At 44.1% G+C, this 26,919-nt stretch overlaps 1 protein-coding gene across 1 annotated transcript in view; it reads left to right on the top strand.

Moving 5' to 3' along the window:
* Positions 1 to 26,919, top strand: part of KNDC1 (kinase non-catalytic C-lobe domain containing 1) — a 757,927-nt gene that overhangs the window by 709,470 nt on the left and 21,538 nt on the right. The window contains exon 29 of the mRNA XM_086922530.1: positions 5,245 to 5,402. Coding sequence (XP_086778656.1) covers positions 5,245 to 5,402 — 158 coding nt within the window. The remainder of the gene's footprint in view (positions 1 to 5,244; positions 5,403 to 26,919) is intronic.

Here is a 26,919-nt window from a genome sequence, read left to right as displayed (position 1 = left end):
TAGTTCCTATAGATTTTTAACTCACTTTCTTACTGACCAACACACAGTCCAGGAAACACCATTGATGGAAATGACATGCCAGGTTATGCTATGTTACATAACCCACCAAAGAGGGTATCCTGGCACTGAAGCAGGTGTATGGGTCGACCCAGAGTTGGCTTGACCCAGGTGAAGAGCCAGGTCCTCAGTTTCTTGAGGAATTCAAACATGGTGGATGAGGCTCTGATGTGTAGGGTTAACATAACTACCTTTCAAGCCTCTACGTTTGATACAGAGTGAACATTTTGCCATTGCTATACACATTGTAGAACCAAAATGGTCGAATTCCAAAAGACAGCTGACTTTAAGCCCTCTTAATTCTGCTCAACATACTTAAAATTAGAAACCTGAGAAATTCTAGAGATTGCCTTAAAACCTTCTTCCATTACGTTCAGCGGCATGGCATCAGTGTCTCTTGACTTTTGACACAAGCATGCAATAGAAAATGTCCACACTGGACTCACAGTAGACACACAAATGTTTCAATGTTTTGCTGGCAACACTCAAAGCTTCCACCTGAACACTTTACCATGAAAAACCTAGACCAGAGCACATTTGTACTTATTATAAGCAAACATTTAGAAATAAATAAAGGGAATACTATTCCACTCGCTGTGTCCGTGCTTTGTGCACTGTAAGAGAGCTTATCAGAATTCTTTCTGAAAATAAGCAACCTATAGCGTGACAAAAAAGATGCCACTCAAAAACTCTAAGATGCTATGGCATCTCATTTTGTGGCAGATGTCTGAGCTACAAGCCCTCCTTAGCTCAAGATACCAAGAAACAACATGTGCTCTGAACCAGGAGTCAGTGGCATTGCCTCCATACGAGCGGAGAGGTGTCACCCCCCTCCCCCTCCCCCTCCCCACACTGCTGCGTCAAAAGCTGGAAAAATAAAATGGTATTAAAAATAATTGTATTACCATTTTACTTTTCCAGCTTTCAGCTGAATGGAAAGGGCAGGCCGGGGCTACTGTGCCACTGCTGCCGATTGGCTATAATGACGAGAGGCCCCTTCACTTTGAAGTGCACGTCGGTTTGGCCAGCGGCCAAACCGACATGTACAATTCAAACTCTCCAGAGCTGGGTTGGAGAGCAGGCACAGGGCTCCTGTGCCGCAAAGAATGCAGGGGCAGCCTGCTACAGCCAATCCAGACACTGCTCTGAACAGTATCTGGAATTTGGAAAGGTGTCATTTGCTTTGAGTCGGAGCCACGGACTGTAACTTGTGAGGACGTGCTGCAAGGTAAGTGAAACTTTTAGGGTGTTTTGCCTTCTTGATTCGCTGTGTGATTGATTGTGTGTGTTTGTGTGGCTGTGTTTATGATTGTGACTGTATGTGTGTGTGTGTGTGTGCGTGGGTGTGTGTGTGTGTGTGTGTGTGTTTGTAAGCTTGACTGTGTGCCCCAACATTTTTAAAGTCACCAACCGCCACTAAAACGAGTTACCCACACAACTCAAATAAGGATCCTAAATGCCTTCTCTCCCATGTTACACACCCTCAAGGAATTAGTATCACAGAGCAAAAAAAGGTAGATTGGCAACTGGCTCATGCACCCGCTCCCTCAGGTGGCATTTCCAAAGAAATAGCGAAATAGATAGGTTCTTCTGCTTTACAGTGCTGGCCATTAGAGTTTTAACTGTGCATTGGACATCCTTGTCACTGTTGGAAGAGATGCAACTCGTGACCCCCCACGCAACACCCCAGCACACAGCCAGAGATAGCAGCCAGTTTGAAACTTACGCCCCTGTATAACGCTGCTTTGATTATGAGGAGACACCTCATACAGCACCAGAGGATCAACAGATGAAACAGATTAGCTGTCCCGAAATTATCATCAATAGTGTTTACTGATAATGGATGTCAAATCAGTGCTGTATTTAGTGTTGGCTCCATGGGACAAGGTTGCTGTTTTCTGATTGGTTGACCATTCTATCGACCACCTTATGTAATGTTACTGGGTTACTGGTCCAGATTTTAGCTGGGTTATGCTTTGTGTCCTTGCTTATGTTAAAACATATCTGGGTGATGGCTATCTGCTTGAATGTGTATTTCATTACTAGTATGTATTTGAAAAAAAAATCAGCACATGCTCAGATCTCTTAGAATGAAGATCAACATATTTCATGGTCAACCGAATTTGAGACAATTTAATGAGGACCAAACGAAGAGTGACCGGTTTAGTGTAGGTGCCTCTAGGCAGCATCTGAATCCAATGGTGGATTCTCATACCAGGTTCAAAAAGGCACGAAACAGGTATGTCACTGCTTGTTGTGGGTGGAAAGCAGGCGCATTCTCACTGGGGTCCGCGATCAGAGGTCACCAGCTTTGAAACATTATGGCTTCTGGTCAGCTCTTATGATTAAGACTCCGCCCTGCGCCTGATTGTAAGTACGGGAACCCGTGGTCCAGCCACAGTTTATATTCAAAAAGACAATGGACCTCTTATATAGTCAAGGGGAGTTATTATCAACTATACTTACTGCAGTGAAAGTAAGGGGGATTTACTGATGGCCAGGACTCTAAAAAAGAGACACAATTGGAACATTTTACTATTTTGCTTTTAAAAGCTCTTTATATCTTCTTCATGCCCTTTATACTCGCCTATCAAACAGGTGATTGCCAAAAAATTTGCAAGCTCTGTGCATCCTAGTTGTGAGTGTCTGAATACTAAATACTAATTTACAATATTTAGCTTGTCTGACCATTTGCCTACATCACCCAATTGATCCTTCTTCTTGAACAGGTTCTAGCCCCACTTGGTCATTACTTTCCTGGAATACTGGAGGGCTTTCTAAACATCTTGATTGGAATGATTTTTTTCGATTTTGTGAGGCCTGTGTTGCTAATATTCTAGAATCCCTGGATGGTACTTTATCCTCAATTATATGATTTTTGTTAGCCGTGCTATTCGGGATTACTGTGAAAGACTGGGAAATGGAGGGTTATATGTGCTTTATGCAAACACAATAAGATGAAGGACGGAGCGCCAAAACTTTTCAAACTCACTCACAGTCACTATTAGATCTGGGTTGAATCCATCATCGTTTTTTTGCCCACTTCGCCACCCCAGTTCAGATCTAGTATTTGCTATATGTCACAATTATTATCATGTGTTCTTACTTTTCTTCTTATTTGAAGGTAATACAATGTGGCGTTGATCAGCAGGAGACAAAGCCCTATTTGCACATTAATAATTTATATTGTTCTAACGGTCCTTGGTGCTCTGTTAGTCTTTACGGATTTTAACAACTTAAGGCATTAAGGACCAGATGTACGAGCCTAAATTGCTTGTGCAAGCGGGTTTAAGACCCGTTTGCACATTCAAAATGGCCCAGGGCGATGTACAATTTCTAAATAGCAAGTAGCAATTTATTTGCGACTCGCTATTTAGGAATTGCAAATCGCAATTAGGAAGGGGCATTCCCTTCCTAATTGCATCCCCAAATCAATGTATGAATGTTTTGTGACCGCAATTGCAGTCGCAAAACACTCGAAAATTGCCACCCTCTTCAAGAGGGTGGTAATGAAGTCACAATTTGGAAGGGGTCCCCAGGGAACCCCTTCAACTTTGTGACTGTGTCTAAAAATATTTTTCAACCTCTTCGCCGTGGTGGACATTCCGCCGTGGTGCTGAAAAAAAATATACGTGCTTGTTTTGGATGGCCCCCAGCCGTCCTCTGTACACGCCCACTGTGACTTTGGACGGCCGGGGGCCGTCCGACGCATTGAAGAGGTTAAAGGCAGGCATGGTCCCAGGGACCACTACCTGCCCTTAAAAAATGCAACAAATACGTTTATTTTTAATTTTTTATGCATCCCGTTTTCCTTTAGGGAAAACGGGCTGCATTTGAAAAAGAAAAACTGCTTTATTTTAAAGTAGTCCCAGACATGGTTGTCTGCTGAGCCTAGCAGGCTACCATACCTGGGAGGGCCTGTCATTCCCAATGGGCTCGCAAATTGCGAGAGGCTCATTAATATTAATGAGCCACGCAATTTGCGACCCCATTGGGAATCGCAAACCGTGTTAAACACACTGTTGTACATGGCAAATTGCACCTCGCAAATTGCAACTCGTAAATGGTTTGCAATTTGCGAGGTGCAATTTTGCTGGTCGTACATCTGGTCCTAAGTAGTCAGCCTTTGTTTGCGTGGTTCGCTTCTATTTCTGCAGAGTTGGCCTTCACAAGTTGAGTCTACATATATTGATATAGATTTCGTGCAAGAAAAGTGCATGTCATATTTTGTTTAGTATTGATCCTCTGTATAACGGGATTTCCCCAAATTTGACAAGCTGAATTAGATTTGAGGACCAACCCATGATCGGACAGGCATCACAAGCATGTCTGAGGTCACAAGTGAGTTCTATACAAAAATCTCTGGTGCTTTCATTAACTGTACTCTCAACTGTGGAACTTGTGACTATTTTCCCATGAAAAACACAGGACTACGGCAAGCAGAATACAAAACAATGAGAGCTGGAAAGTGGCTAAAACCTGACCAGAGACGGTGACCTCAGGTTGCCCTGTGTGAGCTGCATTCACTACCTGTTTCTGCCCTTCTGGTACTTCCTGTTCCAGTTTCCCCTATATTAACACAGAACCACAAGTATCAGAATAGAAAGTGTCATGAGCTGGAAAGGTACCACTGGCTAAGAATATGATCTGACAGTGTCAGCACGGCCCGCACCTCCTCCTCTCACCTGAAGTACGTGGAGTCTTTCCTTCCATTCTCATAAAGTCTCACCTCTTACCTCAACCGCAGGGCGCCTCCCACCTCTAGCCTCCTTTCCCTATTACCCCAGCATGGTCCTCTCTGCTGGGGTCAGCTCCAGGCTGCAGCCTCATGAAGTGAGGCAGAGGAGGCAACACAGCTAACCCAAAGGCAGGGCTGGGAGGGGTCACAGGTGCAGGAAAACAATGGCAGTGGAACGGGTGGCAATGCAAATGCTGGTGGCAGGATTACTTTATGCACAGCTGCACTTGATGGATTTTTAAAGTACTTTACTTTTCCTAACAATGACTTTGACATGCTGTTTAGTTTACAGAGAGTAATTTAAGGGCAAGCACTAATGCTGTTTGTGATTAATTGCATTGCACACCAGTATGGTCAAACATAAAGTTGTCTTCAAATTAATAAACATTATCTTGCTGTTGTGTGTCCTCACTTGTTACTTTTTCATTTGTTCTTTTAAAATTGACAAGGTGTTTTTGAAAAGTGACAACTTATGTTTGATGGAGGGAGACAGATTTAGAACATTACCCACAATTCCTTCCGCCCACGTGCTGGCAATGCACGTCCAGCAACTTGAAACTGGAGGATTTACAATGGCAAATGGAGCTTACAAATGGAAAAAACTGAGGTAAGATGTATGCATTCATTGACAAAATAATGCATTGTGGGAGAATAAAAAATGAATACAGTGAGAAATTGGGTTATACTGGCTGAAACCCTACTCTAGCAGCAACCACAATACATGTCAGGGTGAAACAGAAAAAAAAATTATTATCCTGTGCTTAACCATCTGGTAGCTTGGCACAAAGCAGACAAGCTTAACGTAGAGGAAATTTGTAAAGTGAAGCTAGCTAGATCAGGGCTGCACCACTCAAAGAAAACACATCATTACATGTAGTTTTAATCAAATCATCCTCAAGTTGGTTGAAAAAACTTTCTTTAGTAGTTTGTTCTTTTAAAAGCCATAGTCAATGTGTTTCGTTCTGTAATGCAGGAATTCTTCAGGGCATTCACAATTTGTAGTGTCGAGAGAAGATGGATAATAGCCATATAGAATTGCCTTCACACAAGTTTAATAGTGATCTTATCTGTGGATATGTACATCCAACCAAATTCAATTGAAAATGATGCTGGTAACATCCATGAAGACACATGGTATGCCCGGATCTAGCTTGCTTGCATTGTTCCACTAGGGTTGGAATAGGGGTGTGCTCCTGGACAGGGGGTACTTTCAGGTAGCGTGCACAAAGCTGAATTCACAATCTTTTGAATTGTTTGGTATATGTTTTTGATTGATGCCGGATCGTTTGCGGTAGGTCCCCTGTCCAAGCTGTGTGGTTTTGCAATTTGTAAAGTATTTATGCATCTCACAAACACTAATACAGTGAAAATAATCAATATCGAAAACCAGAGAAAAATTTAATAAATTATTTGAGAACAAAACTACAAAAATGCAATCAATAGAACCAGAGTTATACATGCTTCAAGTTTAAGAAACAAAAACTCACACCTATGAGAACAAAATGCCAACCACGACATTTCGGTCGCTCCGAGACCAGGCCAAGGTAAACAAATATGGCCAACTGTGATGAAGCGTGATTAGGATACAAAAAGTGGATTGGGCCCTTTGGCTCTTACCTTCGGACTTAGAAGAACTTTCGACGAAAATTTTCTGAGAAGGTAAAATTCAGCGGGGCAAGGCAGCAGGCGGTGTCCGAAGAGGGAGAGTTATTATCAGGAAACCACTGGATGAAGTTGCGGTGAAGATTTCTATCTTCAGACTTACTCTGAAAAAAGAGTTGGGGGACAAGGAGTGTAATGAAGGTCCAGTGACCGTGCTACCAAGTGATGAATAAACCAAAACAATGGGTCATTGCTCCTAGTTGAAGACAGGAGATGTTGTTCTGAAGAAATGAGAATGAAAGTCAATGTTACTATTACTTGGTGCTCTGACCCATCCCAAGGGATGTTAGGCTTCATCATAGGGCAGTGCTGCAATGCCCTACGGGTCCCCCGAAGGGTCGCTATTGCAGAGATCTTTTGTTTGTATGCCATATAATGAGTGTGAGGTAGTGCTTGTTAAGTGGTGAGTGAGTTTAAAAATGGTTAGAGGATATCTGTGCTAGTAAAATTTAATGAAATAATTCCTCTGTAATAAATGGAAAACAACAAACGGTTGTGGCTGCTGACAAGTTATGATGACCCTAAGTAGCTATGACATCACAAGTCTGTGAATGAAATTGTATATAGGTTAGGTCGGTGCGCCCTTGATGGTCTCCGAAGTAGATCCCTGGCACTTCCTCCGCACCAAAACTAAATTAGAAAAATAGTTGTGTATTGGGGATGGCCTCATTAAATTTAAGTAGTGCCACCAGAAGGACCCTTCTAATGATCCAATCTAGAACGACAAGAGGGAAAGGGGAAGAGGGTACAGACAAACAGTCCATAGAAAAATAATATTTAATCTTGTCTTTGGTGTATAAATCCTTATACAACCAGATTGTTCCTTAAATGGGGACCATGTGTATATTCCTGGCCTCCGAAAGGTAGCCAGACGCAGTCTCTGAGATGATTGATCAAATAAAGCCATATGAAGGCTTGTGTACAGTGTTAAAAACAATTGTTAGGTTGTTGGGATTAGTAAAAACAGTCATGTGGGTATGGGTGCCCCAACACGTTATCACAGTTAAGTATAAAATAGTGATTAGTATGCACATCGATTCTGTAGAAATTAATTTGTCACACACCAGCGTAACGTATAAGATATTAGTTGAGTGGTATGCAATAAAGGCAGGCTCGGCAGTTGTAAAATAAGTATTATCAATGTGTGACCCATTAATGTCAAAACCTTTACATAATGGAGATTCATGCCCGGGATGGGGGAGGTGAGGGGTGGGGGGAGGAGCAAGGGAGAAGAAAGGAGTGGAGGAACCTCGGGCCTTATTTATGAAGGACTTGCGCCGCCGGTGCGTCACTTTTAACATGGAAAAAAGTGACGCACCGGCGGCGCAAGTCCTTCATAAATAAGGCCCCTCGTACCTATAGGAACTAGGAGGTAATTCCCTTGAGTCAAACGAGAGGGTGCATTTCGTCACAATCTAACATAAACTGAAAATGTTAAATATATTTTGACGAGAACCTAAAAGATATTCACATGCCACAACAATCATGCTTCAAACAAATACATTGTGAATGGAAAAGATTTTGGATGTTCCAGCTTTTTATTTGAGGTAAAAAAATACAGATGTCAGTGTGCTACTGTTTACGGCTTTGTTGTTTTTAAAGTACACTAGACATGCATGTCATCATGCAAGGAACTTGCGTTTTGCAACCGTTCAAGACCAAACAATAAGTTGCAATTTTTATCAGGTAATGTGACAAGGGTGACACAGGCAGTCGAACAAGGCTCATGCTGACAATGAGACAGGGAGAAATGGTATTGTTGGACTTGATCCTCTCTGCAAGGTCACCCCAAATGTTTTGCCTTTACTCCTTTGGTTTTCTGAACCCGTTTTAGTTGGCTTCTAGGACTCTGTGCACGTTACTACTGCTAGGTAGTGCTAAAGTGCTTGTGCTCACTCCTTTAAATATGGAAAAGTTGGCTTACACCTAATTGGCATATTTAATTTCCCTAGTAAAGTGGCACTACATGTACCCAGGTCCTATAAATTAAATGCTGCTAGTGGCCCTGCAGAAAGAACAATTGATGGACGGAATTCTGAACAAAGTCAAACATCACCCTCAGTACAGAGATCTGAGCCTAAATCTATAATTCTTTTACCTCACTGTGCCATTCCAGTTTGTCCCCAGCCATATGCTTATCAGTCTTACCCCTGCTCCCCATCTGATCAGCCCAGTCTGAACTGCCAGTCCAGGTCCTCCATGGACTGGGAACAAACATCCTGGGACCAGTTTTGGGGTATCACCAACCTTCAGCCAGGCTAGCTTGACTCCAGTGGCATGGAGAGCATGGGGCCCGCGTCTGGGCATACCCGCCCCACTTAGGGCGATAAATGCAAAAGAACAATTGATGGTCCTGGCAAATTAAAGCTTTTGGAAAGCCTAAAACTTTATTACATATAAGTCACCCTTAGATTAGACCCAAACAGTCAATGGGACAGGGTCAGTGAATATAAAAAGTTGGAGATTTATATTTAGGTTCTAAATGTCCTGGTAATGAGAACAATCTTAAATGCATTTTTCACAACTGTAAGGCCTAACCCTCTCGATTGGGAAATGGTAAAAATGTCATGTTTGATCTCAAATAAATTAAAATTTAAAAACCTCTTTAATGGTAAATTCAGATTTTAAGTCACAATTCTGAAAACGCCACTTTCAGAAAGATGCAATTTTCCTGTCCTAACCATTTTGTACCTGCAGCCTGTATGCCGAGTCAGATGACTGGGTATAGTTGGCAGTTGACCTTTACGTATTTGTCCCAGAAGTGTGACACAAAGAGGAAGTAGGTGGTGTCAGGATGAGTCATCCTGCCAGTTCCCCGCCCAACTTACATTTCAAAGGTGCTACCACCAACACACTCACAATGAACGTGACACCAGACTATTTTCACCCCATTCCCCATGGTGCCTTGGGCTAGGCAATAGAAAGAAGGACATTTTAGAACCAGATGTGAGAGAGGGGTGTGGGGGAGGGGAGGGTAGTCTAGAAGTTTCCCCCACTTCAAAGCATGGCACCTGGTATAGACATTGGACCCTTAGACCAACTTTTCAGTACACTTCTGGACCTGTTGACACTACAGTAGAGGATTGCCTTGCTGCTTGAGGTCTACCCTGTTGCTTGAGGTCTGTCCTGCTCTCTGAGAAGGAAGACTGGACCTGCTCTCTTTATCCCAGGCTGAGTGACTCATGGTCAGCTGGCTGACCTCCTGTTTGGGGACACAGAGACACAACAAGTTCCATAGGCCTTCCTGCAATTGCCCAGCTGAACTACTCACTGTACCAGCGTGTGTCCTGCTGGTCTCTGCTAGAGTGACTACCTGAACCCCAAAAGATGCCTTCTGAGGTTCTGGACCCTTGACTGGCATCAGAGAGAACTCCATCTTGCATAACTGAAGGTTCTATCAAATGTGACACAAAGCCCCATAAAGCCTCTCTGCATAGCTGCAAGCTTCATCAGAACCAGCGCTGAGCTGAGCAACGCAAAGCCCTGTAAAGCCTTGCTGCACAGCTAAAAGCTTCATCAGAACCAACATGCCAAGAGCCCCAAAGATTTGCCACACAGATATAACTTCACCACAGCCTCTTCCGAACTGAAGACATGAAGCCTCACCAAGCAACACTGGCAGACTTCACACAAAGGATAAAAGCAACAACTCTCAGGAGGTCAAACTTGGTCCTGTACCTGACCTGCATTTAATGGGGGTTGGCCTGAACTTGTGACTTAGTCCAGTTCAAGCATGAACAGACACCTTTAGTTGGCACTTTGTGCTTTTTGTGGATACTTTGATCTAACCCTGTAAAATTCAACGGGGCTTATTTATGAAAACTGTTCCATCACTGCAACAAAACAGTGATGCAACAGGTTTCGCTGCTCCCACCTTCCGACACAATGGATGCGCCATATTTATTGTACGGTACTCCATGTCGCAGGGAAAGATAGATGCATCAGGAATCCTGACGTGTCTGTCGGTGCAAAAGTAACTCATTACTGGAGTTGTGCTGGAAGCATGAAGCAAGCTAAACAATGCGTGGGGGAGGCCTATCTTTAATGCACTGCATCACCCCTGCGCCTGCCTCAGGCATAAGGTTTGACGCAATGGCGTCCTAGAAGTGGCACACTGAAATCCTATAGATTTTCAATGCGCAACTTCAACGAGGCTTTGATGTGGGAGTACGCCCACCCTGCATACATTATACCAGGCACAGGGGTTTACAAAGTGGCGCCTCTGCCTAGAAGCTTCACCTTGTAAATATGGTGCAACGTGGCACATTTTTTACGCTGCTGCTGCGTCACAAAAGTGACGCAGCTGCGGTGCAAAAGTGTTGCAATGGGCTCATAAATAAGCCTCAATATCTTCAGTTCTACTGATTAGGTTTCTGTTATTTTGTCTCAAAATATTTATTAAAGCATAATCTATTTCTCTAAATGTTAAATGTCGTATACTTGTAAAGCGCACAGCTGCCCCAGCAAAGGGGCGTCCCGGCGCTGTATACCGCTGGTGAACCCATCCTGGCTTTCCCTGTGAGATGGTCCCTCCTGGGCATCTCCAAGGTGAAGGCAAGCATCCCCGGCGCTGATGGGGCCGTTAGTAGAGATTAAGCAAGCTATTGCCCAGAGTTGCTGAGTGAGACCCATGGTTGGAGTAGGCACCGAGGTGAGAATTATTGAGTCCGCTGACCATGACCCAAGACCCTGCCGCGTCGGGAATCAAACCCTGGTCCCGGGCCGACCTCTGCTTCCGGGTCTGCCGCCTCTAACCAGTGAGCCACACCACTCCACATGAGTTAAGAATTTTTATTTTGTTATGCCTTCACTTTTTAGGTCGAGCTCTCTCGACCTATTGTGGCCGAGTTGCTCCTCAAGGGACGTAGATTGGTGCACGAGCGCCGATTGCACATCGTGGACGCGCATCATGCCCCACCCCCCCCCAGCCGTGCACAGCTTTTGCTCCACATTCCACATTCATAGCGGCAGCCTCTCACAATCACGCACACAGCCACACTCACGGAAGCGCGCGCACACACACACACACGCACACACCACACACCATACGCACACGCACACACCATACACACCTCACACACAGGTGCCAAGCCCCACTTACCGCCTCAGCCGCCTCTCCTGACTTCTGCTGCCATCCACTCTGAGGGCGCGGGCTTCTCGCAAAGTCGGAAGTCCCGCCCCACGACTGTCGTGAGCGTGCACATCCCGAGACCGGAAGTTCGGGAGAGTGCACGCTCACAGCTTTTTTTTAATGTGCAGATGATCCTTTCACGGCCGTGCAGCTTTACTGCTTCGCGGCCAATGCTTGTTTCATGGAGCTCGGGCGGGTCGCGAGTTCCATCGGGAGCCTGGCCCTCTCGTGCCATAGCCGTGCCTGGCGTTCTTCCACAGGCACAGCACCCGGGCCATCAGCGGCCCGTAATTTCGTTTTCTTCTTTTGTTTCCTTCTGCAGGATCTACGAGCTCAACGAGCAACGGGTGTTTCCAGCTCAGGAGCAGCGGAGGAGCTGGGTCTCGGGGAGGAGCAAGCAGCAGCATCGGAGGAGGGCTCCAGCTAGAGGCCTTGTAGCATGGTGGGCAGCCTTTGCAGCAACTTTAAAACAGCGTTCGTCGCGGCCATCCCCCGCGGCTCAACGTGTTGCCATATGGAGGGCTGAAGTTTGCACAGTGCGGTGAAACATTGGGTAAACTTTCCCGGGCATGCTGTGCACGTTGACCGATTTGTTGCCGCAGTAGATTAGAGTGTGGTGCTCAGAACCCCGTGGTGGGTTCTATCCTCATAATGAGCAGAATTTTTTACTTCGCGCTATTCGCTGAGGGGATGTAGCTCAGTGGTAGAGCGTGTGCTTTGCAGTTGTGCGGTCCCAGGTTCAATCCCCGGCCTCTCCAGTGCTTTTCTGTTTTAGGATAAATGCTCCCGCAGCGTTTTAATTAGTGGGGTGAAGGTTACATGCCTGTAGCATATTGGCGCAGCGAAAACTATGGGATCGGTACTAACCATCCGCACCGCGGCGTACCGATTGTGCGGAATTTTGTTTTTGGAAATGCATTATTTGTGATGTAAAGGTTGAAGCAGCTGGTTATGAAGCCGGGTTACGGGGTTCGAGTCCTGGCAACGGCTCAAACACCCTGTGTTTCCGTGGGGGTTACTTTGGGCTGGCATACGCGCGCAGGAGATAAATTAGTGGAACGGGGGTAAGCAATAAATGGTTTCCGGTTACCCTGTGTGTAAACGATGAAAGGAAATACGTGCACAAATGCGTGCCATGGCTTATTATCTCCCCAGCACAAGCCGACCCCTGGTTTTGCTACTAAAAGTTGGTTCTTAGTTATAAGCTGAAGGAATTTGCTGGGGGGGAAACAGTTTAATGTGAAAAGGGTGTGGCGCAGCGGCCAGGGTGCCTGGTTCTGAATGCTGGTGAACGGATCGATCAACGGCAGCAGGTTACCGCAGCACCATGTGACATTGGGCAATAGAGCACTTAATGTAACGTTGTTGTAAAAGCAAGTACACACGTTCTCAATCTTATGGTAATTGTCCCAGTTGAAAAAACCACAAATAACGGCAAATGTTTTCCCCGAGGCAAACGTATGACACAGTATGCCTGCAGCACTCCCAGTGCAGTAAATTGAGACAATAGGGAGCTTCAGGGTAGTGGTCACTGAAATTCTATGCGCATGAGTACAGTCGTAAGTCCGTAGGTAGTCACTAACATTACTGCGAATTCCAGGCGTATTGTATGTGTATCTTGCGTACACCTACAGAGGGTGTGCGTGTAGAGGGTGGGCCATTAAATAAGTAAGCTATTTACAAATACGGGAAAGCTGGACTGTAAAAATTGCATTCTCACGTGTGTTAATTCCGTACACATCGTCAAATACATTGTCATGCTTAAGTTACACAGAACGTACATGCTTTTCTGCCCCCCCCTTCCCTCGTTGTGCGTGCTGTTCCCTGCTTGTGACCCGGTTGCTGTGTTAGGTGGGGCTAGGGGGAGGGTGGTGGGAGGAGTCCGCTGGTGGGCAGGTGTGTGTGTGTGTGTGTGCGGTAGAAGCACTGTGGGAGAGAAGCTATGGTCTGGAGAGCACACACCAACCACGGGGCAAGAACTTAGAGCAAGAAGAAACCATAGTGACACCCACCCTCAGCACCACTGCTCTCACCCCAGCACCCGCGCATTTCCACTTGCTGTTTCCCAAGTTTAACCTGCGCGTTTGCCAGAAGGGCTCTATTCTGAGCCCCGCATCCATCTGCTCCACCCCCTCTTGTGCCCTCAGCTCTGACCGGTGCCCGGCTCAGACATAGCGCTCTTACCCCTTGGTCATCAACTCTTGCCCCGTACCGCCCTCTGACCTCAAGCAGGGCATTCGTCCTTGTCACGTTGCTCTCTGCCCTCGCAGGTGCCCTCAGCACTTCTGCTGCTGCAGCCGAATGGTTCTCAATATATTGGTCCGCGTTGAAACATGAGTGTTTAACCTGACCTGGGGCACGGGACTACGGTGAACGGCAAGGGACATTGGAAAGAAATAAAGTAAGAAAACTGAATGGTAATCTCACTTTCAGAATTTTTAAAAAAACACCTCGCCTTCCAGAACCATCAGCTGCTATCACGAAAGGGAGAGCAAACATATGGGAAGGATTACGTGCATGCGATACCTGCGTCAGAGAACGTGGGGTTTCTATTTTGGGATGAGTCTCAATAAGAATCAGAGCTTGTGCTTTACTAGACGTTTCTCTGAATTTCTGTGAACATCCGTCACAGTCTATTGTCTTCGTTGTTTGATGGCACATAACCCTACACAGGGGAAGAGTGTCGGGTTCATCGCGGGGTGAGGAGGGCCGGGCCAGCAGTGCGCAGCAACTGGTACTACATGGGTGGGAGTAGGCCGACCAGTAGGATCGGATCTGCGCGTTTTACTGGCATATTGATGACCCAACCCACAGCATTGGTGTAATCCACCCATGGGGGAAGGGCGGGTGGGGGTGCGGGTGGCTGGTTATGAACAACATTTATTTACATTATATCAGGTTTTATATGGCGCAGACCTCAAAGGCAGGTTACAACGGAGAGTCACCTAACAATATCAAAATGCGCCTTTACACTGTGGAACACCCCATCAATATTAGCATGCGCTTTTACACGGTGAAACAGAAAAGGGTACCACGGACCCACTCAGATCAATATGAAAGCGCTTTACAACTGGCAGAGGAGGATCAGCTTTGCGAGATGCGCACCAGTATGAACAAATAGATCTATAGAAACAGGGAATAAACAATCTTTTTCATAGAATTAGAATGTATTGCTATAGGCAGGGACAATGGAGTTATGTGATAGAGGAACCACAGCATTTTTCGTATATTTATGGATATGTCCTATTTGCCACATAAATCATTATCACCTGCACGAGCTTAAGATTTTAACAAAAAAAGTTTCTAGCTAAAACAGATTCAAAAGTTACTAAAAACTCCACAACAGGTGTTGTGGGCAGGGAACTGCTCTTTACAAAGGCTGATTAGGCCCCATTTTAGGGCTTGCCCCTCGCGATGATGCAGACTTGCCATACAATTATGAGATTTTCCATTGTGAAAGTGAAATTACCATGGAAATAGGTGTATCGACAAAGATTTCATCAAGGTTTTACCTGCTGAAATATCAGCACAAAAACCCTTAGAGTGTGGCAGGATCTCATATCTAAGAATCCCAATTGTGGTGGAACTGGGGAAAACTGTTTTTTTACAGTCCCAGAATGCGGTCAAAGTGGCATAGCAAACTAGAAATTTACTATACACAAACATCTGGTAATTTTAGTATCGGGTATGATGTGTCTACTTTAAGGTGTTGAAAATTTGTCTGATTTGATTGCTGGGTTTTGGTTGGATGCCTAATCGACCTTTCATACTGCCACGCAATAATAATCACTGTGTACTCTGAAGCATTGCACATGTATATACATACACCAGCCACTCCAGGCCTCATAGTACTGCACATGTATGCACACCCCCTTCACTCATGCACCTGTGTGTATATACCCTTCATACCACACCTTAGTGTACGTATCACTACTGCACATGCACATATACACCATCCACTCCAGGCCTCAGTGTACTCTGAAGTATTGCACATGTATACACATACACAAGCCACTCCAGGCCTCAATCTACTCTGCAGTACTGCACATGTACACATACACAACCCTCTTCTGGCATGTGTACACTGCATTCCTGCCATGCATGCATACACCCTCCATACCACACCTTAGTGTATGCTACACTACTACACATGTACGCATACACCATCTACTCCAGGCCTAGTGTACTCTGCACTACTGCACATATATGGACATATACCACCCACTCCACGCCTCAAGGTACTCTACAGTACTAAACATGTATACAGATATACCTCTCACTTCTAGCCTCAGTATAATCTGCAGTACTGCACATGTATTCACATATACTATCCACTCCAGGCCTCTGTGTACTCTGCAGTACTACATGTGTATGCAGTTATGCACATGTACCAGCCACTACAGGCATCAGTGTACTCTGTAGTGCTGCATATGTATGCACATACCTCATCCACTCTAGTGCTTTGTACTCTCCACCACTGCACATGTATGCACATATATCAGCCAGTTCTGATTCGTGTATTATGCACTCCTTCTCATGTATGCTCATATCCCATCCACTCCAGGCCACACTGTACGCTGCAGTACTGTAGTGTGTGCACACACCCTTCGCGCCGGACTTTAGGGTACTTTATTCCACTGTACATTTGCGAAGACACATCCTCCCCTATAGATCTCAGTATAATGTGCACTGCTACACACCCGTCATCTGGCTGGCCCAGTGAGCTCTATACACTTGCACGTGTTCTTTGAGAGATGAATCTACTCCTATATGTACACATGGTTTACCCAGGAGTCACTGCTGCAGTCTAAGACAGGGGCTTGCATTATATTCATGGTCAAACTGAGACATCAGGCAATATTCTCATTGGTCGCTGCTCACCTTGTTCATACATGAACTCTAATTGGCTTAAACGTAATTAAATCCGTCCTCCTTAAGAAACAGGCATTTGCAATGCAATAGGCCTCACATTATTAAAGTTTGAGCTATTGGTGTTGCATTACTTAGCAATGCCAATAACTCAAACTTAAATAACGCGAGACCTGTTGCATTGCAAATGCTTGTTTACCATTTGTGTGCAGTATAGATACTTTACACTTTGCCTTTAAGTTGGCTTTTGTGCCAAGCTGCCAGAGTTTTAAGCACAGGTTAATTTAGTGACTTTTGTGGTTCACCCTGACAATAATTGTGGTTGTTGCTTGGGAAGGGTTTTACTACCCTCAAACAATAGCCTTATTTCACTTAGTTATGTTGTTATGTTATGTGGATTTGTGATCGTACTATTGCCTGCAAGGGTTTTGTGGCACTGTGTGTGCCTAGCCCTGCCTATGGCATACTAGCATCAGGGCAGTAAGAGACAGAAACACTTACAGGGAGTAGCAGACACAAGTGGGCACAAGCATTGGAGTAGGGACACAATCACTAACATACAGTAACTGAAATTAAAGAGACTCTGATCACATTCACTTCCCCCTCATAGTTGTTTGGTTTTGCAGGTATCATCTACGGTAAAACACTGAAATAATGTTAGTCATTGATTGTATTACAATAGGGCTCTGCAAGTTGTAACATTGCCTTTCCATGTCACAACATATGTGCTCTTTCTGTACAAAAAGAAGCTAAAGTTAGTTGCATCCAATTGGCCATTTAAATGTCTAGTAAGTCTGTGGTAAATTGGCACAGTGGTGCAGATGTAAAATATCGTATTTGAGCTCATGTGTATATTTACACCGCCCACGTGTATAACTTAACTGGATGACTCCAAAAAAATCATTGTCACTGTGTGGCTGCACTTTTAAATAAACACTTGTCAGGGAAAAGTGCTCTGGTTTCTATTAAAACCTACTATATACATTGGCTAAGTCACTCTGAACTGTACCCAGAAAGCCTACTGATGTGTATGCTAATGTATAGATGTTGAACATGCCAATTAAAAGAAGTGTGTCCCCAGAATTAACGATCGACAGCAGGTGTTTGTCACGGAGGTAAAGTTGGATTCTCCTAAGAAATGGCCTAATTCAGAACTAAAGTCTATTTCTACAATTTGTGAACATGTCCAGCAACAAGTGAATTAGGCCACATCTGAGAGAGTTCTCCGCTAGCTGCTTACATCACCTGCTGGAAGAGTGACCTAACTATACCAACATGGAGTGGTGAACTGGTGGAGGGAGATGTAAGGTGCCCAAATAATCATCCTCATATTGGGTGAAAAGTGAGATTGTACTAATACTGATTAATGTTTTTGATGAGGAGCTGTGACATACTAATCCTAGAGGAGGTGGAGGGGTTACGTTGGGGTTTACGATTCATAGGTCGGGGATGGTTGGTCGAGCTGGTGATCTGAGGGTAAATATTGGATACACAAACATTTACAATGGGCGTGAGATCTCCACACAACCAGACTGGTTAAGGATTACCTCAATCCTCAAATAAAACTTCCTGAGCTGGAATGTTAGAGCCATGAAGAGTGTTCTTAAACATGAAAATATAGACCTGCATCAAGAGAAGAGTGAACACGTTGTGTTCTTAAAGCAAACACACTTAATTGGAGACTTGGACTTGGCACTGAAATGTAGTTGGTGAGGGCAATTATACCATACAAGGAACTAGGGGGCATTTTATCAAGGAAGGTGATACAATTATCGCCGCTTTATCGGCAGAAAACTGCCACTAAAGCGGTGATAATGGACTAGATAATATGCTCTATGGAATTCCAATTTAAATCCATGTTAGATGTAAAGGACATCTAACGTGGGCTTCGATTGGAATTCCATAGAGCATATTATCAAGCCATTTTCGCCGTTTTAGCTGCAGTTTTCTGCTGCCAACGCGGCGTCTGTCTTGATAATATGCCCCTAGGTCTGTTCCAGGGGAGCTCTAATGTAGATATGTCCCAGATTATCCTTTATAAGTTGTGAGTCTCTCATAAGAGAAGGAACACTGGATAAGCTGGATATCTTAATAGCTGACGTACATGCTCTGAATAATGACCAATCAGAATTGTCGGACCTATTGATTGGTGCACTTATGAAATATGCACACAGCTTACAATTGTGTTGGGGGACTGTAATGGAGCGTGAGATTCTACCTCCCCGCCCCTCCTCACCAGTAGTCAAAGTAGTAAAGTTATAGAGGACTGGATCACAACTGGTAACTAATTGACTCATGGAGGTTGCTGCATCTAATATTAAAGTCAGGGAATAATCACTCCACTCACCCATCCTTCACCTGCATGTGAGGTTAGATACTGAATCACTGTTCTGCACAGTCTTCTTATAAGCATACCTCTTTAGAACTCTATCTTAGCAGAGCCTGCTGCTGAGGAGTTACAAATGGGGTGCCTAGATGGCTACTATTCCAACATGTTGGCTACAAGTGACAGACCTCGAAGATGCAACATTTCGTAAGACTAAAGACAATTAACTAAGGCATTATTTTATGAAAAGTGAGTGAATGATTGCCAGTGTATTTACAGAATGTGAAGCCTTCACGGTGGTGATGAAGAACCATTGTGTGTCAATAGTATATGGGGTCTGAGTAGGTAGTTACAGTGATGCAACTAGAGAAGCTTGAGAAGCAAATACAAAAACGATAATTGACCTATACAAGGGGGAGGCAGGAATTACCAAATAACTAACCTAATGTGCCACAGTACTGGAAAAGAAAATATCCCTGAATCACAGAAACTACACTACACAGAATCAAAATAAAGAGGGATACGTGGGGACTGGGAGGCTGCTTGCTTGGTTAGTTAAACTACAGAGGAAGTCTTAGTGAAAGCCTCTGGGGGGTGACATGGTGAGATAAAATATATGCAACCTGATATCAAATGGATAATCACTGGTTATTAGATAACATAACGTGTATTTGTAAAGCTCACGTCCACCCAAGGGTATCTTGGTGCGGAAGATTATTGTTATCCAACTAAATGGTACTCCTTTTATCAACCACCAGCAGGATGAAAGGCTTAGTGGCACTGCCGGGATTTGAACCTGTCGAACACAGGTCCCTACAGTGGACACATTAGTTCACTAAACCACCAGACTCACGATGAAGTTATACTCTGAGAGGGAAAACACCACACACATTGATGTGGAAGACTACTTTGATAGGACTCTCGTTTACCTCATCCCTACACACTTAAGGCTTCCTGATGCACCGCGGGCAGTTCAGGAAGAGAGAAAGATGATAGCCGATCTAGGCCCTATGAAGATCCCCATAAAAGAAGACCTACCCGTTGGGTTTTGCAACAAATTTTTGCCAGCAGGCCCCAAAGCTGAGATGTATCTTTCAGCAAACACTGAGGCCATTTTACCCCATCCATGAAATAAACGCTAAAAGTGTTGCTTCCCTGGTCAGGAAGAGATCCACATGTAGGTATATACCCTTGTTAATGCTGAACACAGATTATGAAATACTTATTTAGGCCATTGCCAGCCCACATTTCCACAAGTTTCCCTAAGCATACATCCAGATGAGAGTGGATGCATACCTTAGAGGTTATGCCCACAACTTTACTCCGGTTAACATGTGAACAGCACACATTTAGGTACATTAGGTTCATGTATATCAATGAACAACTAGCATCATGGACGGTCACAGAGTTAACGTAATAACACCCCCTAAAGGCTTCGTGGCTTTATGGAGTTCTCTCACTCTGTTGCTCTTGGGATGATTGGCTTTGTCTGACACAACATCAACATGCCACCTCGGACAGCATTGAGTCAACATTAGAGTACAATTAATGCACTTGTGAAAATCCTCACAGTCACTAGCTTGTGAACAGTGTAGGAGCCTAAAGGAAGGGCATATAGGTATTACCAACTGCAGCACAACCACTGCTTCAGAATATACGTTATTCCCCCCAGCCTAGTTGAAGTGACCAGTATAGAGCATCACCCCATAGTTACACAAACAGCTATATGGCTAAACAACACCAAGCTGGGGGTATGCTAGAGATGCAACTCTGGTTCAATTATTCCATTAGGAAAACATCCATGCTCAGTCTCTTTTGAGATAACCTATATTGCTCAGACTGTGCAGGCTCAGGTAGATTCCATTCTATCAAAACAAGACACATGACATGACACCGTTGCTGGAATTAAAGGCAGTGGTTGAAGGCTACTGCACAGAGTTACCACTTCGCAGGTGAGTCATGTGCAGTATAAATACCCATAACAAAACAATGATTTTGGCAAAGATGTGAGGTAAGTTCAGCTGTAGTGAGCAGAGACCATAAATCCGCTCAAATCATACCTAGTATTCAAAACCCGTCTGTGGCAATAGTCCATGATCCAGCCACTGTTTCTGCTGTTTCAAGAATACTGTACAGAATTGTTCACTTGACATGTTTCTCTTCCAGCTTTTTGGTAAGGAAACTTCTCTAGACTGGACTAACCTGTTTGTGTTCCTTTCATAGCATACAGGGGAACATATTGGGTTAGTAACAATGAAGTACCTTTAAAAGGCTATAAAGGAGATTTTGAATGACAAAGACCATGGTCTGTATCATGATGTGATGGAGCTTAATAAAAGGTTACCAAAGATTTTGGCTATCATTTTATTAGAAGATTTTAATGACATTAACTGAGGGTCTTGTTTACTTTCGTCTTGGGGTAAAATTAAGATCATAATTAGGGCTTCTGGCTTTATAGTGTTCATTTTTAAAAAAATATTTCCGTCTGTATTTATCCATATTTTTATTTTTTGCCCACTTATTGGTACTTAATCATATTTATTTTGTGTTTTAAGAATGGAAGAGGCTATACATTTTACATTTCTATATTTATTTAATGGGTAAACGTGCAATCAAATTGTGATGCCTGTCAGGTTTTAGCACATTACACAGCCAAAATGTAATACAATAATAAAACCACACGAAAAAAAATAACATAATAGCACACAAATATATTGAGATATGTAGCAATTTAAGCAAATCTCAATCAGCTTTCTAGCTCTCCATGCTGCCAATATTTACAGCCATAGGCCTGAAATTCATTCTTCTCGGCATGGAGAATCACTCAAAAGAAGCCAAATGATCTGTATTTTTTCACTTTTAAAAATATATACAGAAGGAAACACAATGTTTTCTGCCTGTATTTTAGTGGCGGCTTCTCCACTAAGGTGGAGGACCATTACCCTACTGCTATTTGAGCACTGCAAAAAAGAAAAAGAAAAAGATAATAACAAGACATTATTATCATTTTATTTTTCTGTGCAGGACGGGAGCCAGGTCAGGGCAGGGCTGAGCACCGTGAGGTGTGGTTTGCACTCCCTAAGTGCGCATGAATGTTTGGCCGGTATCTTTAGGCTGGCCAATCCCTCATGTAAACTTGCCAATTTGTCCAACTGGCTGTGCTGCATATCCCAATGGATTACTTGTCGAGGCTCCCAGGCACTGCCTCAGTAGTGAAACAGGCCACTCAGATCAAACACGGTGCTGTAGCATAGTGTTTGGCTGGGAGAGTCTTCTTCCAGTGCTGCCAGTGCAGATGGAGAGGAATGAGGCGAGGCGTGCGGCGGCTATGGCAAAAGAAAGATACGTTAATTTTTTACTTTTTTTAATCCATCCCTCAGCCCCACGTCCCTCTTAAATGCAAACATGGAACCCTAATCATAATGTTCTTAACGAAAATTGTTACTGTCCAATTTCTCTGCTAACTGCTGATGAAAAGATGTACGCCAACCTGCTGCCATCTCTATTATCCACCATCGTGGTCAGTGTAGTGTCTCCTAGACAACACTCGTTTATCACCCAGAATGATACTATGGCTCATACCAACTTTGCTGCATCTAGAATACACTGGCAGACACCTCAATAGGGCTCACTGCTTTTATTGCTTTAATAAATTAATTTGGTGAAGCAGTTGCCTTCTACGGCTGTTCGCTATCATTTGAGAATACTTGAAAGCTTTGGTAGAATGATCAAGCCTGTGTATCACGTTCCCTATTCAGCTAGGCGTGTAGCAGGGTTGTACCTTATCCAGGGTTCTTTATTCTTCTTGTATGGGGTCTTTCATTGGCTCTCCGTTGTGTGTGATCTGCCCAATCATCTGCTCTAATGTAGCACCTAAAGTTCCAACATACACTGATGTTACCTTTACATACATTTATGCCTCAAAAACTGCTATTGATGTGCATAGAGCCGTTAGCAGGGGCACCCCTTTATTCACTTCTCTGAGGTAGGAACTGTAAAAGGGACCAAAGCGGGTGTACATGTTCGGTTGATATGTCACACTCCCTGGGCCTCCAGAGATAGGAAGGTGATAGTGAAAGACTAATGCCCGCCTTTTCTACCACATCTTGAGTCTTAGAGGACATGGTAGAAGTGGAAGAATCCCAACCAGCCCCTTCTCTGCTGCCGGGTCTGTGCAGACCCACAGCTGACAGGGAATGCCAGGCTTTACTGAAAGCAGATCTCTCACTGAGCCTATCAGCGTGGCACAGGTTTTCTGCTCTCTCACTGAGAGCAGTAAGAATGGCTTTGGGTGTAGGGGAGAAATAGACAGTTTAGTAAGATGCTGAGTGTTTGAAATTATGGTTCTGATTTGCTGGGGTATGCACCTAAATCAGGCAGAACCCACCTCTCTAGTCAGGGTAAGGGAATTACACATGCAAGATAACCCCTGCTCACTCCCTTGGTAGCTTGGAATGAGCAGTCAGGCTTATCCCAGAGGCAATGTGTAAAGCGTGTGCACCACACACACCAGTGACACAATAAATACACCACAAAAGAGACTCCACACAGTATTATATAAAAATATATTTCTGTATTTCATATAAACCTAGACCAAAACAACATAAACGAATAATCACTTTGTCAATTAGACAATTGTCATGACATCACATTTAGTGCAATAAGACCAAGAAAATATGTTGCACACGTCATAAAAACACCATCACAGCGCATACAAATGCAACTTATAAAATTATACTCATAATCCTGACAGTGCAAGGCAAACCGGCATAAATCATGAATCACGGCATAAAATGTAGCCGATTGTAATAAATTACTTGATTCACCGCGTGAGTGGGAGACCACAGATCAGGTTATAAAAAAGTACATGAATCACTGTCTAACCATCACAGAAATAACAGCCTCTGGCATACCAGTGTCTCTATTAGGCTCTTTACAGTAAATACTCTATGTAAATTGGGCAAACATAGATCATAGGCCGCAAGAATACCTGCTTGTCCACCACAGTTATATGGTAGTTTTTATGAATTCTCAAAACCAACGAAGCAGGGACCTCTGTCGAAGTCTCACAAGTCAGTTTGTGAATAGTGAGAAAGTGCCCCCCAAGGTGCATCTTTCCAGGTAAAAGGCAGCTCGGGGGACAACTTGTAGCTTTTAGCAGGTAGACCTCGCTGGGTCCTCCGTTTGTACGATTTACTGTATGCAGCTGCCGACAACAGTGCAGAGCAGCTCCTGTAGGGATTCACTGTTGTTGGGACCGCTTGGGTCTGAAGGACCAGCGAGTATACCGCTGGGACCGCGGGTCAAGATATGGATGTATTTGGCTGCAGGCGCCATCAGTTACTAGGTGGCCTTGAAGAGACTGGACTGCCATTCAAACTGGTATTCCCCTGCTGCCGGGATGCGCTACCTCATGGCACAAGGCAACAGGCAGAGATGAGGTATGGGTGAAGAACAAACTCTCCTCCAGTGCATGCAGTGGGACATAATCACAGTGCCATTTATAAAGTAGTAAGGAAAAACCCACCTTCACCAATAAGCAGGATTTATCACCACTTTTCCAAACATACCCAACATGGCAATGCTACTCCTTTCAGATCAGAAATGACCACTGAAAAACATATCAGGGTATTCCCAATGCAAACCTATGAGCGGTGCAGCCCTCACACCAGTGTGAACCAAAAAGGCTGCTTGTATCTACTAAGACATGCCACTCAATCAAGACACATGTTGTACCTTTTAACAACACAACACTCTGCCCATAGCGCCTACCTTAGGGGTGGCCTATCTGTAGTAAAAGGGGAGGTTCTTGCTTGGAAACTTATTTTAAATGCCAAATCACTGCGACAGTAAACAGCACATGTAGGCCCTGCACTGTTAGGCCTGAAACAGGTTTGACAAGCTACTTCTGTGGGTGGTGCAAGCAGCGCTGGAGGACCACTAGTAGCATTTTATTTACAGGCCCTGGGTATATGAGATACCACTGTTCAAGGGAATTAAAGGTAAATTAAATATGCCAAACAGTTGTAAGTCAATCATACCAAGTTTAAAGGAGAGAGCACATGCACTTTAGCACTGATTAGCAGTGGTTAAGAGTCCTAAAGCTAACAAAAACAGGTCAGAAAAAATACAGGAGGAAGGCAAAAAGCTTGGGAATAACTCTGCAAAAAGGGCCAGGTCCAATGCTAAGTATTTTTTTTAAATAGTTGACCTATGGCCAAGGGGAGGTTTGTATTAAGAAAGTGGGTGACCAGAATGCCATTTGAAAAAACAATCGAGCAAGGAGGGGAGACAAGTGGGTTTTGGCAGTATGTGACTGGTCAATAGGAGTAGATGTTTGAAGTATAGTTGGATAAGGGGCTCAGGGGAGGTGAAGCAATACTGGGCACGACTCCCCCACAATCACTAACATTCTGTGCAGATTTATGGGAACAGATAAGCAGGGGAAGAAGATTTTGGGCAGGGAATAGAATACATAAAATTATGCATGCATTGCTTTCAATAACATTGAGCTTTTCTCACTGTGCTCCAAGTGACATAAGAGACAAAAATGAGTATTAGAAGTTACTTGAAAACCCCTTAATGCAAAACAGTCCTGTTATTCACATCTTTGTTAATTCTACACTCATCTTATACTCAAATTCCTTGCAGAAGTCCTTTCTAAGAACTTATTGTCCCATGCCCTTGTAGGACATAGTCAAATTGTTGCTTTCTGAAGAAGAGTTAGCAAGTACACCACCTCCCCCTCCCCCAAAACACACACAAAATGTTCAATAGTAGTATCATCAATAGTCCGAAGTCAAACATTCCTCGATCTATGCCACACTTGTTTGCATACAGACTGTCACAGACTTGATTAAATATAGCAGACCGTCGACATTCGTCCTCCTGCTAATCAAACTTCGAACTGCTTTGGAGTGATCTGGCTGCAAGGGAAGGTAGGTCAGAACCATATTCCTTTCTGTTTTTAGGTCTCAGCTCTGGACAGAGTACATGAGCTGTCTTGAAAAGAGACCTGCTGTATGTACTTTATGGGCTTCATCCCGCCCATAGGCTAGCCATTTGCTGGTTCCCTCATCGCTACATTATTCGTTCTCTCCATTTGACCATGGCATACATGTGTCATGCCCCTTCCCGTCATTAGCCGTCCCCGAGACCAGGGACCAAGTGCTGTTAATCATTCAGAGTGGCCATTTTAGGGAAATGTTTTGCCACTACTTTTTTATTTGTCTTGGAGCACTCCATACAAAGCTTATGTTTTTAGTTCACTCGCTCCATCCCCCTTCTCTTTTTTTAATATAGTTTTATATAGCTCGAACACCCAAATGTATCATTAGAGTGCTTTACATGAGCGCCACTTACTTTACAGAAGGACACGTTTGTTTTTGTAGGAACAGGGAGATTTAGTGATTTCCCTAAGATCACAGGATGCTGTGCCAACACTGAGACTTGAATAATTGTACTGACATTCATAAAACCATACCTCAAGCTAAGCTGTGGCCCCAATGTCTGGTGTTAAACCAATCCTAGCGATCAGGCAGCAGTGGCACGAACTCCAGACCGAGGCAGTGCTTGTCTTCTAAGTGCGGTGGATCATACCACTTGCAGCATGTAATGGAGAAAAGCAGAGTTTCTGATAGATTCCTTTTGGTGTCAGTGCAGACAGTGCCCACTAAAGTAGGAACTGTTAATACCAAATTCATAGGACTATTGCTTATATAATTATCAACATCTTGGATTCAGAAATACCAGCCAGCTTACTGTGGGGACACCAGCACATGCTACTCAGTTCGGATTTCGAGAACCCCATAGCACCGAACTGGCTTTGATCAAATCATCTGAACTGATTAGGCAGACAGTTGACTCGTGGGGCAGTGCAGCACCTGTGCTGCTTCACCTCTCTGCTGCATGTGACACAGTGAACCATCAGAAACTCTTGCAGGTTCTGAGGGGGATCGGTGTCAAGGGGATTGCACTCATCCTACTTGAATCCTTCCTATCTGGCAGGGAACAATTTGTGGCCTTAGATGATTTTAAAAATCCTAATTTTACACTACCATGCGGTGTGCCACAGGGATCTTCTTTGAGCCCAACCCTTTTTAATATTTATGTTGCACCACTGGCGAGACTGATCAG

Source organism: Lissotriton vulgaris, chromosome 5 (genome assembly GCF_964263255.1).
Source record: "Lissotriton vulgaris chromosome 5, aLisVul1.2, whole genome shotgun sequence".
Lineage (NCBI taxonomy): Eukaryota > Metazoa > Chordata > Amphibia > Caudata > Salamandridae > Lissotriton > Lissotriton vulgaris.
The sequence above is the reverse complement of the archived record's forward strand: the minus strand, read 5'-3'. Positions and strand labels throughout refer to the sequence as shown.